Source organism: Trachemys scripta, chromosome 21, assembly GCF_013100865.1.
Source record: "Trachemys scripta elegans isolate TJP31775 chromosome 21, CAS_Tse_1.0, whole genome shotgun sequence".
NCBI classification, from domain to species: Eukaryota; Metazoa; Chordata; order Testudines; family Emydidae; genus Trachemys; species Trachemys scripta.
The window spans coordinates 4257607-4283673 of record NC_048318.1 but is presented as its reverse complement, the minus strand read 5'-3'; the positions used below and the strand labels follow the sequence as shown (position 1 = coordinate 4283673).

The 26067-nt window shown below is 47.7% G+C and overlaps 1 protein-coding gene across 2 annotated transcripts in view; it reads left to right on the top strand.

The window, feature by feature from the left end:
* Nucleotides 1-1455: 1455 nt before the first annotated feature.
* KIRREL3 (kirre like nephrin family adhesion molecule 3) overlaps nucleotides 1456-26067 on the top strand; it is a 708943-nt gene continuing 684331 nt past the window's right edge. For both annotated transcript variants that reach the window (XM_034754766.1, XM_034754765.1), the window contains exon 1: nucleotides 1456-1666. In XM_034754766.1, the coding sequence (XP_034610657.1) occupies nucleotides 1612-1666 (55 nt within the window). In that variant the 5' untranslated portion in view covers nucleotides 1456-1611. The remainder of the gene's footprint in view (nucleotides 1667-26067) is intronic.

Genomic DNA, 26067 nt, shown 5'->3' with positions numbered 1-26067 from the left:
TGAAGAAGTGAGGTTCTTACCCACGAAAGCTTATGCTCCCAATACTTCTGTTAGTCTTAAAGGTGCCACAGGACTCTCTGTTGCTTTTTACAGATTCAGACTAACACGGCTACCCCTCTGATACTTGGATGGAATTTAGGTTACCTTCTGGTGAGCTAAATCCCACCCAGATAGGATTCTATCTACTTCTGTGCCTGGACACACAGCAATTGCTGTAGCACATCCGAGGCCCATCTATACTGGAATCCTGCCTCTGCCTGGCCAGCTGCAAAAAGCCTGAAGTGGACACTTCTGAAATAACCAGTTTGTAGGGGGAGTTCCTTCCTAACCCCTGACAATTACTGGCTGTCATGCCCTGAAGCATGAAGGTTTATATTCTTCGCATCAGCAATGCTGGTTGGAACTACGTTCAAACCTGGTGTGACCTAGCATGGTTAGGGACTGTACTGCTCAACTCAACTCCCAAGGAAGCCAATGGGGAAAGACACCCATTGGCTTCCATGAGAATTAGGCGGAGCTCTGAGTGAGGTGAGACATTGTTTTCATACCAGCTATGCTATAGCCCTTCCTTGAAACCCAGAGTTAGCCCTGAATCTAAGCAAAGTCCTTCAGCCAGGTCGCATGGACCATGAAGATAACTGTTCTTGAGTTGTACTGTATGATTCCCTGCCTGCACAGAGCCATCCATTTCCCCGTGGATGGCAGTTGCCCAGAGGCTGGCAGCTAAAGGATGGAATAGTTTAGTGGGAGCAATAGGACTGTAGAGTGGGAAAAAGGCAGATGAGCTTATTCGCCTGAGCAAACAGTGGGATGTTCACCTGCAAGTCTTTCCAAAAGCCACTGGTGCAAGCTCTCCCCATGCACAAAAAAGTTAGAGGGGCTGCAAGAAAGGAAAGCCACTTAGTTGCATTGCTGTTTCCTTTGCCACCGGCTCTGCCTCTTAGCAGAAAGTAGCAGCCCGGTGCTGGAACCCAGAGGTGGGGTGGGAAACCTTTCTAGAGCAAAGAAGAAAAAAAAAATCTCATCTGCTCCATTGCAATTTGGCACATGGAGAGTCGCATATGTTCCTCGCCGCTTAAGTTCTTCCTATAGAGCTTTCTCCATGCACAAAATTCCTCCCCCCGCTGCTGTGCCAGCGCACGGAGTTCCCTGCTTCCATGCAGCAGGAACGAAAATTATTAATCAACTTTGCTCCTGTAAAATCCGAAATGTTCTCCCGTGAAAAGCCACGGAGCCCGGCTGCCTGAGCTTGTGTCGGATGAAAGCAGCACATTCTTGGGAGGGGGCAGAGGAAAGACTAACCCGCCTTTTTCATTTTTAACAAGTATTCCCTCTTTAATTATGACTCCCCCTCCAGCCTGTGTAGAAAAGATTTGCTCTGTCAGTCAAGTCCCTGACTGCGGTGGGAGGAGCTCCTGTAGAGGAGGCTGTGTAGCTGGGATGCTGAGACTGAGGATGGAGCTGCAAGGAGCCAGACAAGCAGAGGCGGCTCAGAGCAACTCCATCGCAGCCGGCTGCTGAAACTGAAGAGAGGGAGAGAAAGGACTGCAGGCGCCGGAGAAGCTGCAGCCCCCAGATTCCTGCTCGCTCCCCGCCGGCCAACTCTAAGGAATGAAAGCTTTCCAGGCAGACCTGCTGCTCCTCTGTTGCTTGCTGTTCAGCCAAGGTAGGACGCGGCGGCTCCTGAGTTTCAAAGTAGGGTGTGCGGGCAGGTCGGGGATGGTGGCAAGGCAGGGGTGCTGGCTCTCCTGTGTGGGAGATCGAGCCAGGTGAGCCCCTGGGTTTGGTCAAGAGGGTGCGATCAGATTTGGGAAAGGGTCCTTCGCTGGCAAGTGCATTGTGGAGTTTTGCTCTCTCACAAGGCAGCTTGCCTTAAAAAATGTTTAACATGCAAATGAGTTCTTTCTGCTCCAGCTACGTTAATTAGCTCGTTTGTGTGTAAACACTGCTCTGAACTCCTCTGTCCCCCGCTTCCCCATTAGACCCCAATGAGGGGTTTGTTTGTATTGCAAGGTTCTTTAGCCGTGATGGGTGGTTTTGCCTTGTTTGCGCCTTGACTGGGGGAGCTACAATTGCAGCGTGTTTTGTGATGGAAAGAGGTGCCTCAGATGAGAGCGTGTGGGTCCCCGTCGTACGGGCAGGGGGGATTCGGCGCTCCCTTTTGGCCGTATGTTTCCAAAGCTGGAGAGAGCCGGGCAGTCTAGAGGAATTTCCCACACAACTTTGATATTGAGCAGCCAGTCCCAGGCGTCGGGGGGTGGGAGTGTTATTTCAGAGCTGTGTTGCTGGGGCAAAGCTGTTGCTAGTCACCTGTGGAATACGGAGGGTTTTGCTTGTGCCCTCTTGGAATGCCAACGCCAGGTGTTAGCTGTGTCACATTAAGGCGTCCATGCAGGACAGGGCATGGAGTGGTTAAAAGAAACCACCCACGAGTCCATCTGTTGATTAAATGAAGGGTGAAAACTTTTGGGGGGAGAGTGTAGCTTGTAACGGGTGGCTGTTTCTCCCCCTCCCCAGCCCCTGGTTGGAGGCATGGCGCTCTACAGCTGCCCACTTGTTGCTTTCTCTTCTGAGCTGTGGGTCAGACGTGTCGCTGAGTGCCCCCCAACACCCTGTTACCACTGACTGTGCTAAGGGGAGAACCATGTTTGCAATCGAAGGTGCTTCGTTCTGCACCATGTCTGCCATGCCAATTTCAGGCAGAACAAATCTGAGCTCTCCTAGTACACTGGGGAAGTGGCAGGTTCAGGTATATGAGCAATTTGGCAGCCTGGCTTTTCCTTGTAGTGTCTCTTCCCAGGCCCCCTGAGCCTCTCCACTCCGTGCAGGTCAAATGGCAGTTTGCTAGCAAAGCTGCAGAAGTTTGCTTTTCAGCTCCAGAAGGGCCTCGCGCCCCCCCTCCTTCTTCCCAGGCATTGTTTTTAATTAGGACTTTTTAATGAGCCTTGCTGTTTGAAAGCTGCTGGGTAGATCTGTGTCTTGGCTCTTTGCTGTGTGGTCTAGTTGATCTGCCTCTCTGCGGCGACCTGTTGGGAATGTGCCTCTGGTGCCTTGCATGTTCATGTTGGGTTACATGGCAGCACAGCTAACATCGCACACGGGCTGGTTCATACTGAAAGAAGGATAAATTCATTGCCATGTAGCTGTTGCTTGCTGTGCCTGAGAAATGTGACAGTCGGCAGCCGGGCTGCTAGCCCACTGGTGTGTGTCTTTTTCTAGCCCCTCTCCAATCTGTCTGGCTGCTGAGGAAGGGGCATCACAGATCCAGGAGCTGAATTGTATTTCCACGACACATTGGTGCTTCCCCCACTTGAAATTCTCCATTCTGACTGCATGTCTGGGCTGGTAGTGCTTATGCACGCCTGGGCACAGTGCCCATCGTGGTGCCATGCACCCATGGTCTTAAGAGTGCCACTCGGGTTGGGTCATATAGGTGGCATGTTGACTGATGCAGGTGGTGTGCACTCATAGGGCAGTAACCTCTCATGCAGGAGGGAACTCATAGGCGAATCCCACTTGCCTCACTCACACAGGTAGACCCAGTGAAGTCAGTGAGCCAGACCTACCCATGGTATATGCAGCTGCCACTCCAGGGAAATCAGTGGAGTTGCATTCACTTACACGAAAAGTGAATTTGGCCCAAATGGACCTGTGTGAATAGCACACACAGGACTTCTACTCCCTCAAGTCAGTAACAGCAGATTGACAAGGATCACGTATGTATGATGCAAGAATCATGCATGGAACATTTAACTGAGGCATGGGCCTTACATGAGAACCTCCGATAACTGATTCTTCTCCAGGTAAGGTCATTGGATTTCAGCCCAAGGATTTGTCCTAAGTTGACCCCATGCATCTTTCTGGCAGGCTGGTTTGATGGTGTCCTGGGAAATGATGCCGAACAACATTGGGCTTCTGGGGATGACCATACAATGTGCTCTAACTAGTGACCATACTTCCCATGGGTTCCACGTCCTGGGAGTTGAGCGCATTGCATTGGGCTGATATGGATTCCCATTATGGCTTGGCTGACCAGAGATCAATTTGACTTCCCTGTTCCCTGCCCGTGCTAGGATTGCACAGTGTGAGGTGTGTCTGTCCTTTAGGAAGTGAACCTACTAACACACTTCTGCTTCCCTGTAGACCCGTTTAAAGCCTCTTAACGGAATAATTTTGAGACTCGCTCTACAAAACCAGATCTCAAGCAGAGCACCACATGTAAATGTCCAGTATCTAATGCACTGGGCCCCCACTCCACCCATCCCCTTTCTGCATTGAGAGGTATTGCAGAATAATGAAGAAGGATGATCTCTCCTGTAACTGATTCCTGTGCCTTTAAAGGGTCAGAGCGAACGTCTCTTAAGGTATGGGGAGAACAAATCTCCTTCCCAAATCTCCTTTTTTATTCTCTGATTCCCCAGCAAATGGCCCCAAACCCCTGTCTTCAGGCTCTGAAAGTTGACAGCTGCCAGTGTTTTGTGTGTAGAATCTCTGGGTTGTATTTTTGTGTGGTGGTTGGTTGGTTTGTTTGTTTTTCCTGGTGTTGCTGCTTTTCCTAAGTCCTCAGTACCATAGTGCCTGGTGGAAGCCAGGTGAAATTTACCTTCTGCTGGGGGAGATGTGTTATGCCCTTTGGTGAGAAGAGAATTGATGATGTCCTCCACAAACATGAAATTCACTTCTTTATTTTTTCTTTTTATCATGTCCAATTATTTTTCCCCTTCACCCAAAAGAGCTGAGGCTGGAAGAAACAAATAGCAACATGGAAGCCCCTTGCCATCTGTCAGATCCAGAGCCATGGGAAGGTCCAGTGAAGGTGCCTTCACAGCCAAATCCCAAACATGCTCTGCACTCGAGTGGAATTTCACAATGAGAGCCTGTGAATCTTCTGTGTTAAATCCATCCAGGGTGGGTCCCATGAATCGTGGCCTGGTGTAACAAAACAACAACAAACAGGTGGAGGTCTGCAACTTAGCTTTAAAACAAGGCTTGGGTTGGGTTGCGTGGTCTCCTAGAGCCAGGCACCAGGAAGTGGCTCAGTCATTGTAGAGGAGCATTTATAAATGCACGGGAACCAGCAGTGTGAGCCCTACAATCTCATTATGATCTAACCAACTTCCAAGGAGGGGATATGGCAAATCACACTCCCTCCCTGGACACCAGTCTAGGCCCTGGCACAGGAGTGCTCCTTAACGACCCTTTTCATTGTTGCCTTGGTTTTCCCCCCTCTTGGCTTAGTGCCTCCTTTGACGTCGTCCCTGTCCACCTGGAACAGACGTCTGCTTCTCTTCCATCTTTTGTGTGCCTCCTTAATCCATGCCCCGACAGGAAACTTTCCTCTGCAGAAGTGATCTGGCATAGATGCCACTTGGTTGGAACTGTTGTGCCAGTGTCTTGCGTCTGTGTTACTGTAAGCTCTGTGGGGCATGTCCTTTGGCCATGTTCTGATGTAAATCTAGAGTAACTAGACAGATGCAATGAAGTGTCTATCTGGCTGTTTCAGATCAGAAAATAGCCCTTACCCTCAAGGGTCTGAAGTGCCCTATTTGCCTATGGATCTCTGGCTATCTGCTATTGGGATGGTAAACTCCAGGCTCTGTAGGAGCTGTACAGAGCTTTTCCCCCTCTGCCCTGCTTTGAAGAGATTGCAGTCCTTGCAAAGGACTCTTTAAAATCAAACCAGGACCCTTTACTACAGGGCATTTTATTATTTGCAGTGTGTGAACATTACCATGACTGGTCGTCAGACCACAGGTGACAGGACAATGAAATCATGAGGTTAAGCTGAGAAGGGGAATCAGGTACAGCAAAGGGCTGGGAATACCCAGTTGAGGTATTACCCAATCCTCTGCCTGTAATGCTATGATGGAAGAGAACAGGGTCGATGGGTGACGTGAACGGACCAGAAGCTTGCAGACTGGTGCTGATACAAAAGAAAGGTGAACCTGCGACAGGGTTGTATAAATAAGATTTACACGTAGGACTGGTGAGTTAACCATTCCTCTCGGTACATTTTCGGGGAGGGCACATCTGGGGTGGTGCATGCAGCATGAACCTTGATGCCACAAACTGGAGAGGATCCAGAGAAGGATCCTTTGCTGAAAAGTTCCGAAAACACAAGTTCTGGACTCTATCCATCGTCTTCTTGCCCTGCAGGGAGTTGAGAGAGCCTTTATAGGGGGACTTGCTGGTATGTTCAGTGGTATTCCCCATGCAGGGCAGGGAATTTCCATTCTCCAGAGATGTTTATGGAGAAGTAAAGAGAAATGAATGCATCAGGTTTTGGAGAAAGGGGTGACCTCATAGGCTGTAACCAACGCCAAATGAGGAGGGGATTATTTTTCAGTCATTAACAGTGCAACAAGAAGTAACTGCTTATAATGACAGAGGATGGGAAATCCTGCTGACAAGATACTTGCCCTGGGAGTGCAAGGCAAGACTAGATTGGAGGGAAACTAGAATAAACTCCATATTAGAGATGGAAAAGGGCTGCTGGGTCATCCGAGGGGCTAATGCAGCATCATTGCTCCCCTGTGCTTTGCCCAGTCTGCTTTTACATGATTCTGATGATTGGGTTTGTACAAACAAATGAGTAGGTGGTAGAAATCCATCGGTAGAGCCTGCAGTGAGATTCACTAGAGGACCAAAGATGCCTTTTTTAAGCTAGATCTCTTCCACCAGCTGCATTCAGTCATAAAAAGGGGTCACTGGTCTTTCATTGAGACCCTCATTACTTTACAGAGCAAGGGAATTCCAAGTAATGTCTCATGTCTTGAGGCGAATGCTGCATCTGTAACTGGTCTCCCTGTGCTAAGGTTATGCGGCGGTCTCAGGGCAGGGTACAGTGCACAATACATCTTACATGGTGCAGTCCATCTCAGGCAGGTGTCATTACTTTTGTCTCATGTTTCCTGGATGCTTTACTGTTACTTTAATGGGACATCGGTCAGGTAAAAAAATAGAGATAGAAAATCCTGACCTGTGGTACTAACACCTTAGATCAGTAGCTCCCAATCTTTTCCCATATTGCAGCATAAAATATGTTCTGGGTTTTTCTCTCCCCTGTAAAGGGGGGAGAAGTTTGGTTGGGACTCTGAAACCTGCTCGCAACCCCAAGTGGAGAACCCGTATTGTACATTATTAAATCACAAATATTTTTTTATATCCAATACACTTTTCATCATTGATGGTACAGGTTTCCTTGTTTGTCTCTACTTGCACAAATAGAAAACAGGTTAGTCAGTTTCACTTTTTGTTTTATTGTCTCTTATATTTGGCTTCTCATGCGCTTGCCTGATGCTGCAGTGTTTAGGTCGCAAAGACTGCGGAGGATCGGCTATGAGATCATCTCTATTTGATGTAGACTTTACCAGACCTACACTGTTTCCAGTTTGATCCAAGAGTGTTCATTTAAAGATGATCAGCAAAGTGACATTACCAACCCCAAAAGCAGAGGAGGGAGAGCTTTCTAAAGAGCTCCTAGTTCCATAGTTACATGAGGGATGGATCTGCCTTTTACTGTACAGAATTAGTCAAAATGTAAAATATGCTTTCCATACACCGTTTAGCAGTTGATTGTGCACTTGTTGGCTCTCTCTAAATGTCACGTTATTAGTAGGAGGTAGAAGATTCATATAGTTAGATTCAGCCACCAGCTGTAGGATAAGATCTCCTCTTAATTTGTTCATTCAGCACCCCCACATAAGAAGAAAACTACAGCAGTGACCCCAAAGCCTGCTGTAGAATATTGTAGGACTTGCTTTTAAAAGGGCATTCACATAACTGCCATTCGTTAACAGTAATGTGACCCAATCAGGTCTTCAGCTGAGAATAATAGATGCTTTGGTGCATGGAGTAACTGGGAACAGTGTTCAGTGGAGTATGCTCACACAATGGATAATTAACCTCTGCGGGAAAGGAAAACTTTGTGGGGTTGGGTTTGTTGCAGTAGTTTTCTATTCAGTAAAGGGAAGATTCATCCCTTGCATCACTGCATTGAAGTCAGTGGAACTACACTAGGAATTGATTTGGCCTGATGCCTTAGTGGCTGAAAACTCCATCTATTGTGTGGGGTGAATTCCATTGAATAACGCTGTGTTCCTGTGTGAGGATATACAAATATCCTGCAGGAATGAAGTGTTTAGGGTCTGGAATTCATACAGCAAGGCATGAGGGATCTTAATAACTACAGTCTAAAAATACAGACTAAAAAATTCTTTCATAACTGGTGGCCTTTCTCCTGGGTACTCTCAGGTGGGAGGGAATCAAAGCTTTGTGCCATGGACCTAAGATGATAATTCTTCCCTGAAGAAGGAAGTGATCGTGAACTGGTGAAAAGTTGCAAGGCTCTTCCATCCGCCCCTGCTGTTCTGGGCACATACCCTTCCATTTTCGTCATTAACTCAACATTGCTTAACTCCTGAAAAGAGATCAGAAGTGAAGGGCCTGGATTCTTTCCATTTCTTTTTTTCCTCTCCAGTGGTATAAATGAGTATTCAGGCGGTATACTGCCAGGAGTCAGTAAATGTCAATATTGGATAAGTGTTTCCTTTATATCACTGCAATTTAGCATAAGCTGCTTGGAAACAAATGTCTCCCATAAGCATGCGATGTTTCCGTAAGTACACAGTCAACAGTACTATGAGGATTAAATAAATGTCAGCACCGCTTGTATACTCAGTAACAAGTTAAGACAGCTGAACTTGCATAATGGCCAGCCCGGGTATCGCAGTGGTGGGATTACTTTGCTACTCGTGGTTTCCTGCAGCAAGAGGGCAGCTGGAAGTAGCCATTTTGGAGGAGTGGGGGGAGCCACCCTGCTTTTCAGAAGGGTGTGGCAAAAGGTGATGGGGACTCAAAATTGGGGTGGGAGGCTGATCACTCACCGGTCTGGCAAGTCGTAAGTCCAGGATGTGGCCAAAGAAAAGCCATTTTCACAGCAAAATCCAGCTGCTTCCCGCCCCCCCCTTTCCCCCCCCCGAATTGCCAAGTGGGTGAAACTCAAGGATTTGCTCTTTGCCCTGTGGGAGTATTCTTGACGTACACATTCAGTTCTCCACCAGCAAGGACAAAGCTTTCACCCTGGTCATAAATAGGCTGCCAAAATGCTGCCCCTTGGGACGTTCCTGTCCCCTACTTAGTTGAGAGGGGCTAAGAGTTGGTGTGACCTGCACTGGCCTAAAATATGGCCAGTGGGTGCTGTCTCTTTGTGGGTGGCGCTACAAGCTGATCCACTCCAGCCTTGTATTGCTAGCTGGGCCGTGGCTAGTGACTTCACCACAGGCTGGCTGGTGGATTATAAATGTAGTCTTTCAAGGAGGATGGGCTGAGGCCTATAGCATGGTCACTAACACAGCAGATGTCACCGGACCAAGATATCGTTCGGATAGGAGACCAGATGAAAAGCCCATTGCGCTGTGAACACTGTGACGTACAGGGCTTGCAGGGTGCTAGCCTGCACCAGGACCTGCCCATGAACTCAAGTGAGCAATTCCTGTTCTTTACCAGATCCAAGTGAATGAGGCTTGGGCAGCACTTACTTCTGGATAACAGTGTGCAAGACAGGAGTGGCCTTTGGACTCCTTGGGGGTTGCCTTTGCAGTTATAAGGAGCTATTTCCTTACCTTAGGGGTTGGATTACATTCACTGCATGGGAGGATGGCTGTGGGTTGAGGGGAGGTGTGAGGTTCAAAGATCTAGGCTGTCTCGTGAGAGTCTGATTCCTTTAGGCACATGGCTGTCCTGCTTTTGGGCTGCAGAGAAAAGGTAGTAGGGGATAAAAATGCATCGGAGAGAGCATTTGAGCAGATACCTCTAAGGGGAGGCAATAAGGGAGGGAAAGGTGTGGAGTGAAGGACCAAAGGAAGGGTTGGTATTTGGGAGATTCCAGGTTCCTCTAATGATAACTCTAAAGATGCAGCTGCGTAGCACCTAGGAAACTACAGTGCAAATTGAGACCAGAGCTATAGTGAGAGTGGGGGAGCAGGTGGCCTGCCTGGTGTGGAGTGATCTGGTACAAGAAGAGCAGGAGTTAAGAGGTCCGAGAGCAGATGTCCTTAGATGCAGGTGAAAGGGACGGCTCAGAAGGTTCTGAACCATTGATGATTGCTTTGGGGCAGGAGCCAGCCGCCCCTGCTGCTCTTATGAGTGGCCAGGTGGCATACATCTCGGAGGCTTCCTGTTTTCATTGAAAGCCCATCGGCTGCTGTCCTCTTATGTGGTGATTTGGCAGCTGCTGCTGATAGTGCCATGCTGGGTCAGTGGAGGAGCAGAGGAACTGAATGGAGTTCAGAGCAGCCCAGAGGTCCTTGAAATCTAGCATCCCGATTCTTCAGAGGAAGGTGTGATGCATGTGGGGGCCTGCCCCCTTGGCCTTCCAGACTTATGCCCCATAGTACAAAGTCTGATAATCCTGTATTAGCTTTACTAGTTACAGCCTTTCGTTAATTAATGTAAATCCTCCTAAGGCTTTGTCTAGGACACTAGAATTTATGGGGGATCCCTATCTTTCAGCATTGTAAATCAGGAGTCGCGCCACCAAATCCAGTCGTGACATGAAAGTGATTCCCAGAGATCCAAAGTTTGCTGCTTTGTGTTGAACGTGTATTTGGCGGGCAGAGTCCGGTCTATAGAGCCAAAAATCTGGCTCTGGATCCAGGCTCCCCAAAAGCAGCTGAGATGTAGGGCTTTCTCCTGGCTTATCTCTGCTGTTGTGCAACTTGAATGAGATGGGCCTGCTGTGGTAAAGTGTACATACAATACAAATAGATGCTGGAAGGGAGACACTATCCCTGAGCTGGCTTCAGCTGCTTGAATAGAAGCTTCTCTGTACCAAGCAGGTGTGGGGCTAGGAGATCCCATGTGTGTCTCCTTTGAGGAGGAGGTTCTAAAACCAGGCCAACAAATTGAGATGACATTTGACAGACACCCAGATCCCAACCCCTACTCCCAGGCTGCCCATGCAGGAAGAACCCATCACAGCTCCTTGCTGCCCCTCACTTTGCATCTCCGTCAGTCACCCAGCAATGCCACCGGCCGCTGCGTGTTGGTCAGTACGTGTCAGCCGTGAGCTGGGGAAAAATCACAGAGCAAGGTGTGGGATTGGTCTTGACATCTTTGCATTCCCAAAGTTGCAAAACTGCTTCTCTCTCTCTCTCTCTAACTGGAAAAGAGCTGCCTGCAGTCTTGGCTTCGCCTGCATCCTCCCAGCGGCACAGAAATAGCTACAGACAAAATCCACAGAAGTCAGAGAGAGCCCTGTCAGGCTAGCTAACCGACCTCTGGGGTTGTTCCCCTGCAGTGTCCAGTCTAGTGACTGTCCTCTCCAGTCCTAGCTGACTCCAGCAGTGTATCCTGATTGGGGTCCCATCGGTCACTGTCAGGGCATTTGCCGCCAAGTCAAACAGTGAAAGATTCTGTCTAACTTATAATCTCACCTTGCTGAGCTAATGCATTTGTGATGCTAAGAAAAGAGCCTGTAGACTTTGGGAGGAGGGTTTAAAAATTAAAACCACAGACAGGGGCGTGTGGGGGGGTAAAAATACCCAGGTATTTTGAATATTAAACCAGGTCATCTGGCAGAGGCTGAGAGCCGCAGCTCGTCCTCGCTTTTAAATTCAGCCTGGTGGTGGCAGCAGCAGCGCTTGCATGGAGGAGAGCCATCCTGCCGGTACAGGGCTTCCTGGGAGAGGCAGGAGCAGACTCACTGTGGTCCCTTTGGGCTCACAACCGGCTTGCTGGGGTTCCGACTCTCCTGGAAGGCTGAGGACAGAGCTGGAGTCTTGGGGAAGATGTTGATGCTTAACCACATGTGCAGCTCTGTGCTGTAGAGAGAGGTGATCTTAGGCTATTGGGGAGCGGGGAATCTGAGCTCCCGCATATTTATAAGGGAGCTGCTGCATGCTGGCAATTCATATGAGAGTTGTATGCAGGGTACTTATGGCTAGATTCCCCTCCCTGAGTCAAGGTCAGCAAGGTCCAGTGCTGCTACCAACGGAGAGGTGGGGAGGGGTAGACTCCAGTGCGACCCCTACTGGTGGAGGTCAGGGGGAAGCAAGACCTGGCTGGGTCAGGGGGTTGCCGTGCAGCAGATGAGTCGTAGCCTTGCTGAATAAGGAGCTGGGGAAGGTGGGGAACACAGTCCATGCTGTTCCTAGACTACCAATTCCTGGTGACTAATGATGAATGTGCCTGGGTCTCCTGGTGAAGGGGAGGGAGGTAGAGAGCGAGCAGCATGTGTCGGAGGGGAGCACAGTAACCTTCAGCAGCTCGCAAAACAAGCTAGCATCGCCGGCCAGCGGTGCCTGCTGGGTTGTTATTTTTCTTCCTCCTTCATGTGCTAATCCCAGAGTGTGATTTAACGCTTTTCTGCCCCGCTCCTGGCTGTGTCTTTAATAAGCTGGGAGCAGCCAGTCCAGTCCTTTCTCTTCCCATCCCCCCCCCCCTTACGTGTTGAAGAAGCAGAACAAACAGATGCTAAAATTAGGCTCTGTTGTTCACAGCACTTTGTCCTCCTGATCGCAAAGTCTGTCACTGCCTGGGCGTGCTTCGGTCTGTGTGCAGGGAGAATTTGGGGAATAATAAAGCAGTGAGTGTGTCTGAAATTAGCACATTAAATTTTGATCTGAGATGCCCGCTTCCTTTTGGCAGATTAGGTGTTTTTGGTGACATTTTTGGGGGGGTGGAGGGAGCATCCTTCCTTTATATTTAATATTTTTAATAGTGAAAAGCGCCATACAGTCTTAAAGATGGAATTCCTTGATCCACAACCGGGGAATTGGCTTCCCCTGCCAGTGTGCCTCAGCGGGGAGCTACGGGGAAATGCTCTCTACAATGGAGAAGGGAAACAGTCTCCATGGCTCACTCCTGCCCTCGGGCCCTTTTTCTGCAGACATGCATGTTGCCGACCCAGTGACTTCAAATGCTGATAGTGCATGCAGTTAAACAGGAGCATAAGTCTTTGCAGGATTGGGGCCTTAGCCTCTTTGAAGAAATGATTCCCAAATGGGGCTAATCAAGATGGTAGATACATACATGCCCTCCCTTGTAGGCTCAACTAGTGCAGAGGCCTGGTGCTCCTGTCCCAATGCACAGGGACAAATTTCAACCCAGCTGATCATCAGTGGTCAATCAATCATTCCTTGCGCTGCAAATACGGAATGTGAATCTCTAACAAGAATACATCAATGGCTGGGGCTGCGGCAGTGGGTCCCGCGAAGGATGTATGTTCCTATCCCCTTAGAGAGAGGTTGAGCTGTTATTGGCAGATCTGTGTCAGGGATGTAGATATTCAGCGTTCCTGGGAGGAAGCTTTCCTGGAGATCAGAAACATCCTTTCTGTCACTGCTCTGATAGTAAAAATGTCATGAGATGCCACAGTTCTGTGATGATTAACTCTAGGCTGGATGCGAGGTGGGGGTGGGTTGTGTTAACCTGCATGCTTTTTCCTCTTGTTTGAGCATCTATCTTCCATGCCAGAAATCGTGTCTGCAGATTCCTGTCTCTTTCTGGTCATGCTTAAAATGATAACATTGGTTTAAGATATACACTCATGATAAACTAGGAAACATGGCGTCCTTTGAAATCTTCAAAGCCCTGTTCGATCAAATCGGTCAACTAGAAAGGAAAATAGCTAGGCGTTCAGGTCTCCTAAACACCTTCCCTTTTTAATTCACCATCTTCCCCTATTTCAGCAGGAGGCTCGGTCCGTAGCAAGGTGGGAGGCACTTGCTACGTTGCTCTCTTTGCCATATCTCCGTACCATTTTTGACCTTCCGAATGCTCGTGCTTTGGATCCCTCCTCCCCCCATAATGGAAAATCTCATCCAAACAAAATGGATTTGGAAAAGGGGAAAAAGCAAGATAAACTTATACTATGCATAGGAAAAATGAGAGTCTGTGTATATCTACCAAATAGCTGGATGCCTTTGTTCTTGCCTTTGCAATGGAGATCACAGCAGTCTTTCAGTTGGGAAATGGATTTCCACAGGCAGCTTAGTCATCCCTGTGGCTTAGTTTTTCCAAGCTCATTGGAAACTTCCCAAAATGGAAATAAGGCTAGATCCCATTGTACAGTGACCTTGGACAAGTCACTTCTGACCATATCTGGTGTGGAAAATGAATTTCCTTCCAGGGGAAATTTCAACAGTTTGAAATGGACCAGAAATTAAGAAATATTTTGATGTGGAAACCCTACTGGAACCCTGTTTCATTTTGACTTTGCAACCTTCACGTTTCTCTATTGTAGAGATTGTCAATACAGAATTATATTGCAATTAATTGACTAATGTGCATTGTTGCCCTCTAGTGGATGGAACTGGAGCTGATGAACTGTGTGTCATACATTCTACTCTGTTAACTAAAGTAGATTCTCGTTAGTTCAAGAGATAAGATGAGCTCTATCCCTGCTGCTGCCGTGAACTTTTAAATAGCCATGGTGTGCAACGTAGAGATGATCATAATGCTTATAGCAGGCCACAGATTTGTTACAATATAATAATTCTGCAGCTGTATCAATTGGATTCTGTAACTGTTCTAGAGTTCTGTAAATTATCTTGCCATTGATCCAATACCATAAGGCTTTATTCTTTGACAGTTTATTTCCTTCTGTTTGTATATGGTTTTCTTTCTTGCATGCATCGTAAGAGAAAGAAATCAGGCATCTGTCTCTCCCATTTGCTCTTCTCTAAAAGAACCCTTAATCCGCTCATAAGTATTATTAAAATTCAAAAGATTAAAAAGGTGCCAGTGACATTCATCTGGCCCCAGTGCATTGAGCAGGTAGAGAAAGGTCCTGAGAGGCAATTGACTAGATTGATGGGCAGTAATGTGCTTAATAGTAATTTTTGTCCTGTGTTTTTAATAAAGTGATTGATGATGAATGTGGGCCGGAATCCCCGTATAGAGGCCAAGAGATGCAGTTAAACACGGAGGCTTCTTAACTTAATGAGGCCATGCAATAAAAATGAGGCTTAATGAGCAAAATATAATAGTATCATTATAGTTATGACTTCACTGCGTTGGCGGAAGGCTGAGCAGGCAGCAAGTGAGCATGCTGGGGAGAGAGCTCACCAGGAGGAGTGACATTGGTGCCTGCGGGGGATTTCTTCTAGGACACAGCTGGGAAGATTCCCTGGCAAAGCAAATCTGCAAGTACACTTTATCACTGAATGGCCCAGGAAAGGTGGCCCAGCAATTAGGGCACTTGTCTGGTGCTCTGGAGGCCTGGATTGAATTCCCTGCTTTGCCACAGATTTCCTGTATGACCTTGGTCAAGTTCCTTAGCCCAGGGGTGGGCAAACTTTTTGGCCCAAGGGCCACATCTCGGAATAGAAATTGTATGGCGGGCCATGAATGCTCACAACATTGGGGTTGGGGTGCGGGAAGGGGAGAGGGCTCTGGCTGGGAGTGCAGGCTCTGGGGTGGGGCTGGGGATGAGAGGTTTGGGGTGCAGGAAGGTGCTCCGGGCTGGGATCGAGGGGTTTGGAGGGCAGGAGGGGGATCAGGGCAGGAGGTTGGGGCATGGAGAGAGACTCGGGTGCAGTGAGGTGCTCAGATTTTGCAGTGAAAAGGGACCTTATCAGTACTTCAGAGAGATGGTATGCAGGGGAGATGTGTAAAGAGAATACATCTGCAGGGCATATAAGGGGGTCTCCAAACATCCCCTTGCTTGGAGTGGGTCAGTGGTGGGATAGGAGACAAGTGGTGGTGGGTCACAATGACTAAGAGATCCTCATACTTAAGAACTTGTCAGGGTCTGAGGTGGATTAGCAGTTGCAGAACAGTTCTGTACCAGTATCTCTTAAATACTGTTAGTTAAACTTCAGTGGCTCCTAATCTAATAATGAAGGGAAGCGAAACAAGCGCTCTGAGTGAGGCACGCCCCTCGTAGGAAGCACTCATTGAAAGCAGATATTCACTTAAAATGAAAACGAATACAATAAATGATGGGTAGAGAATTTCACACACCCAGCAGTAGACACAGTGCCTCTCAGATGTGCTCTGAGCATTTCGCAGCTGCGTGGGCCCAGCCGTTCAAGTGCTCTGCGCCCATGGTTCTGGTCAGGTTGTCGATATATCCCAGCATTCAGCACACACAGCCTTTCGGAGGAGTTGGCCTCTTGCTTTTGGACCTAACTGGGAAGTGCCAGATTGTGGCTGCTGAGCTCTTGCAGAGATTTGGCCGCAGATGTCTTCATCTGAGAGGGAGGCAAGTCTTCTCTCCACTGTAGAGGTGGGGAAGCTGAGGCACGGATGCCGGTCGCAAAGTTGAGAAGAGACCCCTGGGGTCCTGACAAGAGCTGTCAGGCTGACAGAGAGCTAGAGCTCAGACCCCAGACCATGAATCTGTGTGCTGATGACTTGAGCCTAGGCCTGCGTGCTGTGGAGCCTCCTCCAACCTGAGTTGACACTGTTCCTTTGCACTGCTTCCCTTGTCTCTTCTCCAGGCCTTGGGGTTCCTTGCCTGTCTGCAGAGATTAGGAGTGTGTGTGTGTGTGTGTGTGTGTGTGAAGTTGCCTGTTCCATTTCCGCGCCTTATGGGACCAGGTGCATCTCCCTACACCGCTTGTGGTTTGGAGGGAGAAGCTGGACATCGCTTGGTGGCTGCCTACCCCATGGGCTCTCGGGAGGGTCCTAGCTCTAATGCATACTATAGTCTCCTTCCTAGCTCCTGCTGTGATGTGGGTCTGTTCTAGGGTCAGGTGCTTCCTTATTTCCCTCAAACACCCCCTTCTGGATTGAGAGGGGCAGTAACCCTTGCCAGCCACTGAGGATGAAGAGGAGGGTGCAGGGGGCCCGAACAGCAGTGGATGAGGGGCACTGTGAAGATCTTACAAATGTGAGGGGGAGGGAGGCTGTTGGGAGATGGGGGTTGTGGGGCAAGGGCATCTCTTGACGTCCAGACCAAGACCCCAAACCTGCAGAGGCTGGCTAAATGAACCTCACTGGTTCACGTGTCCCAGAGGATCCCAACCCCATAAGGCTATTGCTGTGACCTCCACCCCATCTCTCACCACTCACCCACCCTCCCCCGCCCCCTAAAGCAGCTTACTTGGCTTATGCAGAGTCATCTGTACCCATCCCGACTATGTCAAGCTGTCCTTCCCCAGGAGCTGTCAGTGCCAGGCTGTCAGATCCACTCTCCCCACTCCCAGCAGCATCCTGCAGGAGATAACAGCCCCTTCAAGTCAGTTTGTAGCAAAAGCTCACTGCTGTGCGACTGGCATCCAATAAAGGTTACGCTGTCGATGCACTCAAACAAAAGCCCTTGGTACCGTCATCGTCGACTGGAAGCAATCTGATCCTAATCCCATTATGCAGAGCTCCCGTTTGTTTCTTCCTATGGGGGCATTTGTATACATTTGCATTTTACTGTCTTATCATATGCATAGAATTCAAATTGAAACTGGGGGCTTGAGTAGATTTTAATTATTTCAAATCTTCCCAGGCTGGCGGTGATGCCCTGGAAAGACGCACGTGTATCCCACTGGTGAATGTTGGTTATTGGTCACCCAAGTGTCTGATACATTGTGGATGTGAGTCTGTTAGAGCCCCAGTTTGGGAGCCTGGGCTCTTCAGGTCAGACTGTAGCTAGCACCTTATGCTATTAGCTCTGGAAATTACTGGTTCAATCCCCAGTGTGCTGACTAAGATGGTGGCCCTTGCATGCTTTCTCCCTCAGCTGCACATTGGAAATTTCAATGTGGGAGGAGCATACTGGGGTCAGGTTGGGCTATGGGCAGATCTGGGAAGTTCCCTTCCTTCCCACTCCCTTGATAGAAGAAAAATTGTTTCACAAAGAATATGGAGATGAGCCTGGGCTGCAGAAGAAAACTAGATCCAAATTTGGGCCTATGGATTCAGGTTTTCAATTTAGCCCATGATAGTGATGGGGCTGGCAGTGAAATTCTGACCCAGATCCATGTTTGGATTCTGAAAAACATGTTACTTGGTGCAAGGAAATGTTCAGACATACTTAATTCACTATGCAAGCGGTAATGTCAATTTGTTACTGGCTTGAGCCACTTAAGTCTGAAATAAGACTGTCCACTTATGAAATAGTGAAAGCAGCTTCAATTCAAACCTTTTGTTACTTTGGTGCAAGCTGATGTCCACATGGTACCTGCTCAGCCTCTATTACCTTGTTCCTCTTTCTACAGATGTATTATATGCTATGTCCCAGTGGCCATTATTCCAATGGCTACCTTCTAATGACCCACTGGAAGGTCTTGAACCTGGGCCTTGATATTGCAAACACCTTGACTTCCATTTGCTTCAGTGGGAGTTCTGTGAGTGCAGGGTAGGGCTCTGTATTTATGCCATTGTGGTACATCTTCTGTTAACATCTCTAGATAGGCGTCTTGTTTTTCCTTCTACTGTTGGCCTGGAAAGAAGTTAAACTTCCATAGCCAATGTCCTAAAAATTGTATGTATTTAAACCTTAGGATGAGAAGAGTGGCTGAAGACCAGGTCCTGTTGAGTGCTGATTCTTGGAAGTCATCTCTTTTGTTATTGAGAGAGAGAATAATGCATCAAATCCCAGCTGCCCAATGCAGGAATCTGTGTGTGCGCATGCGCCAATGCATTGCACGCACTCGAGATGTGGCTAGCTTCCGGTCTTTCCATGCCAGTTTCCACTGCCCTCCCCCATTTTGATGTGTCTGAGTTTGTCACTGGCACAGCTAAAGAACAGCCCAGAAACGAGGGCTTCCAAAGTGGCAGCAGGAGGTGGGGCAGACCTCGTTGCCCCAGGAGAATGAGTTGCCATCAAATCAGTCCTGAATGCAGTTATTAGTTTTTTAAGAGCGTTGTAAGTTGATAAGGGAGCTGTTTTGCATTAACAGCTAATGTAATGTTGCTCAGGCTTATTATATGCACTAGTTTATATTTCAGTGTAGTCAAAGGTGACTTATAACTTTAATATTAAATTTAAAAACTGATTACTTGGTTTTTATCTATATGAAACCAAATTAATCTTGGCCTTTCTTGATCCCGTCTGTGTCTTTTTTTCCTCTCCTTGTCAGAGACACATGTGGTCTGTATTGCGCTAACAATGAAAGGAGAAGGAAAAATGTTTGCATGGTGATAAATAACTGTTGCAGACGCTGCTTTTATTCCAGAAAAATTTCTACTCTGCAGGCTTAACAATGGCATCAGTGGGAGTTTGTTACTTTGTGTGAGATTCTCTGCCTCTGCTCCCGGAGCTGGGCTTTGTTGAATAATGTCCTGCTTTATCCTACCCAGAGAAATCGCGTTTTCTACTTCTGCTTTTCCCTCCACTGTTCGTGTCAGAAGCTTTTCATAACACTCGCCAGCCTCACGACACCCAACATGCTCTTGCATTAACAACCGCTTGCAGTACAAAATTGTTAGGCTGCACATGCTCACTGCACATTTTGCACCACTCATTAACCTACACGTTCTTACATTCTTTTCCGGGAAGGATGATCTCATGGTTAAGGCACTGGGAGATCTGAGCTCTAGCCACAGCGCTGCCCCATCTCTTGCACAACCTTGGGCAAGGCAGTTAGGCTTGAGTTTTCAAAAGTGGCTAGTGATTTGGGGCGACTCAGATTTTGGGTGCCCTCTTCAAGGCATTTTAAATAAGCCAAATTTTCAGATGGTGGCTGCTTAGCACTCTTGGTAAATCAGGCCCCTTTATGGTGACTCAAGTGGGGCACTCGAAATCACTAGTCACTTTGAACTGACACCGTAATCTCTCGGCCTTGTTGTTTTATCTGTACAATGAGGAGGATGGTTTTCTCCCACCTCTAGTCTATCCTGTTGATGCTGATTGTTAATTGGGAGCACAGGCTGTCACTCAGTGTTTGTACAACACCCAGCAGAATGGTTCCCAGTTGCAAATGGGGACTCGAGATAAAGAACAACCATCACGGGGTGGGGGGAGGAGAGAGGGGATACCTGGCAGTCAATGCTGTGTTGTCATTGTGCTCTACACAGTTGTAATGAGATTTCTGTACACCACACAACAAGCATGTTGTCTGCACCTGACCAGCATGGCAAAGCTGCTCAGCATTACTATGCCGTGCTCTTGAACAGCAAGCAAATGTCCGGGGCTTACGCAGGTGAGTGGCTTCAGCTCAGCAAACCTCCTGGCTCATGCAGCTGCAGAGTGAGGCTTAATTACTGTAATTATGTCCGGACTGGGGAGGTGAACACACCAACCATCACTGCAGGGGCTGCATGGGGATAGCTGTGCTTGTTTGCGTAGCAGCAGAGCTCTGTAAATGCTTATGTGCCTGCATTCCTTTGGGGCTCAAACTGTTCATCTTTGCTGCACTCTACTGGGGTGTTTGCTTGAGGTGAGGCTAAATTGCCTTTGCAACATAGTAAAGGGAGGTGTTCTCCTAGGCCAACACATGGGGTGTTTTTCTTTTAGTATCAAAAAAAAAAAAAAAAACTTGAGAGCCCAGTAGATGGCAAAACCACACCCAGCATAGCTTGAAATACAAACACTGGGGACTTCCTTCCTTTTATTTAGCTTTAAGAAGCTCAGTGAGCTGTGGCATGGCTTTAGCTGTTATTGGTCTAATAGCAACCTCCTTTGTGGTGCTTGCTCTTGGAAGAAACCCTGAATTAAATTAGAAGATCAGAGGGTATTTTGTCTATATTATGAATGATGGGTCCAAACCTTGGATCCACACAACTTTGCTGAAACTTGGATTCAAATCTGGTTCCAAACTTGACCTCTGTGCAGCTAATGTTCTCAAGTTGACCAGACTAAATATTTGTGCCCCTTACTAGCTTCCTTTACCAGAAGTTATGCATTAACTTCAGTGTGCTGTATGGGAGATACTGTCTGTACTACATTAAAGTATTATTAAATCATGTGTATTGTAACCACTTTTTTCCTTTATATCCCTGTGTCGTGTATTGGACAAAAATTCCAAAACTTCATTCCATGGCTAATGGCCATGCTCTCAAAAATGCCCCCAAAACATCTAGCCACAGTTTTGCCCACCCTACATTTCTCTGCGTGTAGCTTTCCACACCAGGCAATGCATATACACTGTATTGTGCATGTGCACATGTGCTAGTACAGCGTTTCTCAAAGGGGTCCGTGGGCCCCGCTGATCAAACTCCTCCCCCAACCTCCCAGCGCCTCCTGCATGCCTCAGAACAGCTGTTCCCTGGTGTGAAGGAGGCGCTGGGAGGGAGTGGGAAGAGCGGGGATGGGGTGTGCTCAGGGGAGGGGGCGGAATCATGTCTGGGGCCACTGGCCCTGCTGATCAACTTCTCCCCCTCTCTTCCAGTGCCTCCTGCACGCTGGGGGACAGAGCTATTCAATGGCACGCAGGAGGCACTGGGAGGGAGAGGGAGGAGTGGGGTTAGGGCGTGCTCAGGGGAGGGGGCAGAAAGAGGCATGGAAGAGGAGGGGCAGGGGTGGAGCGGGGATAGGAAAGGGTGGGGTGGGGCCTTGCGGGAAGGGGTGGAGTGGGGGAAGAGCTTGGGGTGGAGCAGAGCGCTTGGGGGGTCTGCAAAATTTTAAAATCAAAATGGGGGGGCCTCGGATTGCTAAAGTTTGAGAACCACTGTGCTAGTTCAAAGGGTTGGAAACTGCGTGTGTTTGCACAAAATTGTAAGTATTAGCCACCCAGACAGCTGGCTAAACTGAAGCACAGGAGTGCCGTATGCAAGATGTCACAGCAGTCAATGGCAGAACCTGGAGAAGAGGGATCCAGGAGCACTGCATTTATCTCCTTCTCCGACCTCTAGACCAGTGGTTTACAACCTGTGGTCCATGGACCTTTGGGTCCATAGACTGTCTAAGATTTCCAAAGGGGTTTGCACCTCCAGTTGAAATCTTTTAAGGGTCTGCAAATTGAAAAAAAGGTTGAAAACCATTGTCTCTTCCCTGTGCAGTGTTTGATGTTGGGAATGCAAATAGTCAGGCGTTCTGTGCTAACCCTCAAAAACCAAATGAAGACAGGCCTCTTTAGACACTGATGAGAGTGCAGGGCCATTAAAAAGTCACAAGTCTTGACACTATGCAAGTGAACATCGAGCAGCAGCTGCATAAGCCTCATTTGTTTTACATTTTAGAGCTTAATGAGACAGAAATCACACGGCAATTGTCATATGTGAAAGCCGAGATGGCTAGTTTGCATCTAACTGAAGCATGAGCCATACACGGCACTGACACTAACTATTTGCAGAAGTTGAGACTGTGGTGCGACACCTGCTCCCAACTTTGTTGTTGTATTGGGTAATTCTCATACATCTGCAAACCACTGGGTCTAGTTGGGTGCAAGTCAGTATCCATCTGAGGATCTTAAATGGCCCCTGTTGCCATAGTATCTGAGCACCTTGGTCTGTAATGTATTTATCCTTAACTCCCATGGAGGATAGACACTGCTATTATTCCCTTTTACAAATAGGAAAACTGAGGCACGGACATTGACACTTGCTCACACAGGGAGTCTGTGTCAGAGTAGGGACTTCAGCCCAGGTCTCTACTTAGCACTCAACCCATTGGATCAGTCAGGTTATAACAGGCTGTCTCTCCAGCGCACAGAACTTCTGTAAGCACCATGCTCTGTTGAGTTCTGTGAATACCTCCCTTACCAGTTTGTATTCTGGATGGAAAAAGGTTATATAAAAGTACTCTTCCGACAAGTCTGCAGTACTCATCTACTACAGCCCTATGCAGTCCAGAATACAAAAAAGGTAATGGCAATCCTTCTTTTTAAAACCCAAAACAGTGATTACTTTTAGCTGGAGTGGTATCTCTTCCCAGACTAGAAATCTTCACACAATAATCCTGTTTAACAAACAGCTTGTTAACATTCCAGGATTTATCTTATGGAAAAAGTGAAGTAGCAGAAAGGATACCTATGCTTTTTATACTGAGACCTTCCAATGGAAACAATCGTTACTTTATATATCTATATATCTCCCTTTTTTCTTATTCATTATTTTAGTTCAAATCTTTACCAACTTCAAAATTATTTAAATAAAAGAGAGAGAGGATCAAAGCACAGTATCCTGGGTAACTTGCCTCACCTTTGTGTCCGTTTTTGCCTTCAGCTAGCTAGCTAATATTTGTAAATTGCTAGATCAGTACTGAATATTAGCACAAGTGGACAACTACAGTATAATGCGTTGTAGGTATCTGTAACCCGCACACAGGCAATGTGGTGCTCCGTCCCCCTGTAGAGGTGGCTGGGTCATACACAGGTTGATGAGTTGATGGCTCAGGCAGTAGCAGCTTGTGCGCTAAGATTGAGGTCCAACGTTTGATTCCTGCTGTTGATGACCCACTGAGAGGGGTTGTGTTGTGTGTTCATATCTTCCTTTTCTAATATGGGCATGTCTCTCCCTAGCTGAGACCATAGATGGAGAGGGTTTCCCATTTGATTGCATCCTGGAAAGGAAGCTGGGAAGAGACTTAAGGAGTCATCTCATTAATGGGTAGCAGTATAGATGAGGAATGGCAGAAATAAATAAAAGAATAACAGCGACCTAGCTAGCTGGCCTAAGAATCTTTATTTTTAATCATCCTGGGAGGATGTGAGTTGGGTCACCTTGACTGGACAGCTGGGAAAGATGTAGGTGAGTCACATTTTACCGATAGCCAAAGAGCTTGAGGACTTGCTACAAGAAGGAAAATTCATGAAGTTAACTAAGCCTAGAGTGTGAAATAAAGAAAGCCTGATTGCATGTGAGCAAAGACATAGCACTCAATGCTGGTGTAAGTTAAATGAGTGCCCTTTTCTGTCATCACTGGGAACTGAACAAGGGACCTCCCAGAGATAAAAGCGTGCGTTGCTACCACTTGAGCTAAAAGCCAAACCGTCAGCTTGCAGTTGTAGTAGGCTTGTCCTCCACCCAGGGAAGGGGGCCATGTACTCATTGAGTGGGGTTACCTAAGCCTGAACAGTGAAGTTCTCCAGTGTATCCCTACTAGAGTATCTAAAACACCCTGCGTCACATGACAGAATTCCCAGATCCTGGGCTACTACCATAAAAGCATGTACATTGTAGCCTCGTTTCCCAAGATAATTCCCATCGCTGCACTCCTTTAAAACTCGAATGCTCAAAGCACTGGGAAACACACTGCAGGGGAGGGGGTAAGCTGAGCTAGTATGTATTTTCCTTACCTACTGCAGAGATCTAGTTCTGCTCCCAATCGGAGTTCCTGAACAGGCTGCCGTGAGAGGGTGTCCTGGTGCTATAAACCTGCAATGGGGAAACAAGTGCTACCCACCCTAATGTGGAAATCGATGACTTCTGTGTGTTCTCATTCTCTAGGAAAACCATAGCAGTAAGGTCACCATATCTGCTTGTGTACAGATGGGTCTCTTCTCATCCTTGCAACTGTACTTCTCTCTCTCTCTCTGGCCTGGTCTATACTACCCGCCTGAATCGGCGGGTAGAAATCGACCTCTCGGGGATCGATTTATCGCGTCCCGTCGGGACGCGACAATCGATCCCCGAATCGGCGCTCTAACTCCACCAGTGGAGGTGGTAGTAAGCGCCGCCGACAAAAAGCGGCAGAAGTCGATTTTGCCGCCGTCCTCACAACGGGGTAAGTCGGCTGTAATACGTCGAATTCAGCTACGCTATTCACGTAGCTGAATTTGCGTATCTTAAATCGACTCCCCGCTGTAGTGTAGATGTACCCTCTGTGTGTGTGTGTGTGTGTGTGTGTGTGTGTGTGTGTGTGTAAGGGGGAGAGACTAATGACTTAATTAAGGGAATGGGAGAAAATCCTCCTTAGTCCTCATTGGTATTTAAAGGGTATTGCTGATTTGTAGCTTTCCTAAACAGATGTGCTGGTCTAGAGCCTAGCTTAGCCTAATGGAATCTCATCATTACACATGCATCATATGGGGGAACCTATATTTGGGTCTTGGTGAATCTTTATTTCTATGCATCAGTTTCCCTATTCTTTGTAAAACAGAACCCTTTTAATATGCAACAGTCCTGTCTGTTACGGTTATTCCATTAACACCTTTCCTTTGTTCTAGCTGGATGTTTAACCATTCTTGCAAGCTGTGATAATCCAGCAGAGACATCGGCATTGTTCACAGTGTGATATTGATGGAGCTGGCCTCCCTTTAATTTTCCATACGACAGTGGACCATATGCAAGGATGTAATACAAATTGCAGCGTTTATGCACATTAGATCAGGCTATTCCCTAGCTGAAACAGTGGCTCCTTTATAGGCTTAGTCTGCAATTGCATAGTCTTTCAGAAGTGGACAAAAAGGGTGTGAGTGTAACTGGTGGTGTAATTGTGTTCTCCCAGGCTACCTCCAAAGACAGGTGTGTTCCTGTCCGCAATGGACAAACTAGCTTGGACAGAATAAAGAGGAGCCCAAATTCAAACCACCGTTTCTTAGGAGGTGACTCTTTCCTCTATATGTAATCTCTCCCACCAGAGATTCTCAGCTGGGTTTCAACCTAGTACTGTCTGACCCAAAACACCTAGAGAAGCAGTCCCACCAACTGCCAGCAGTAGTAGGCTTTCTTCCATGTGGATTAGCTCTCAGAGGGGACATGAAGCACACATTTCACAAGTATGTTACACTTATGTGTATTTTTACCCTGGGGTGGTTATAGCCCTGCCTTACAGAGAGGGTGGGGGGAAGGAGAAACAGATTCATTAGCTCACCCATAACCACACCGGCTCAGTGCAGAACTGGGAGCGTTGACTTGTAGTCCTCACTTTACCCACTAGACCACACTTCTCCCTCAAAACATGATTCAGAGTGGCTCTAGTAAGGGCATGTGAGCAGATGATCCCCTCTCCTTCTGCCCCATGCTACATATTAGGGAGTTCCTTGCTCCCCCTTTCTTCTTCAAAGACCAAGATAAGTGTAAGGTGCCTACAGCACATTTTTACGGGAGGAAAGAGTGGTGCCGGGGCGAAGGGAGCCTGGGTGTACAATGCACAACACACAATCGATGCACCCGAGATGATGGCTTGCTGCAGAGGAGCGCCTGGCTTGTCAAGGTCCCTGTGGGCCAGGAGCCTGTGATCTGCAGAGCATCTGATGTGAGACAGATCTTTTCATCTGCATCCTAGATCCTCAGTCTCGCTCG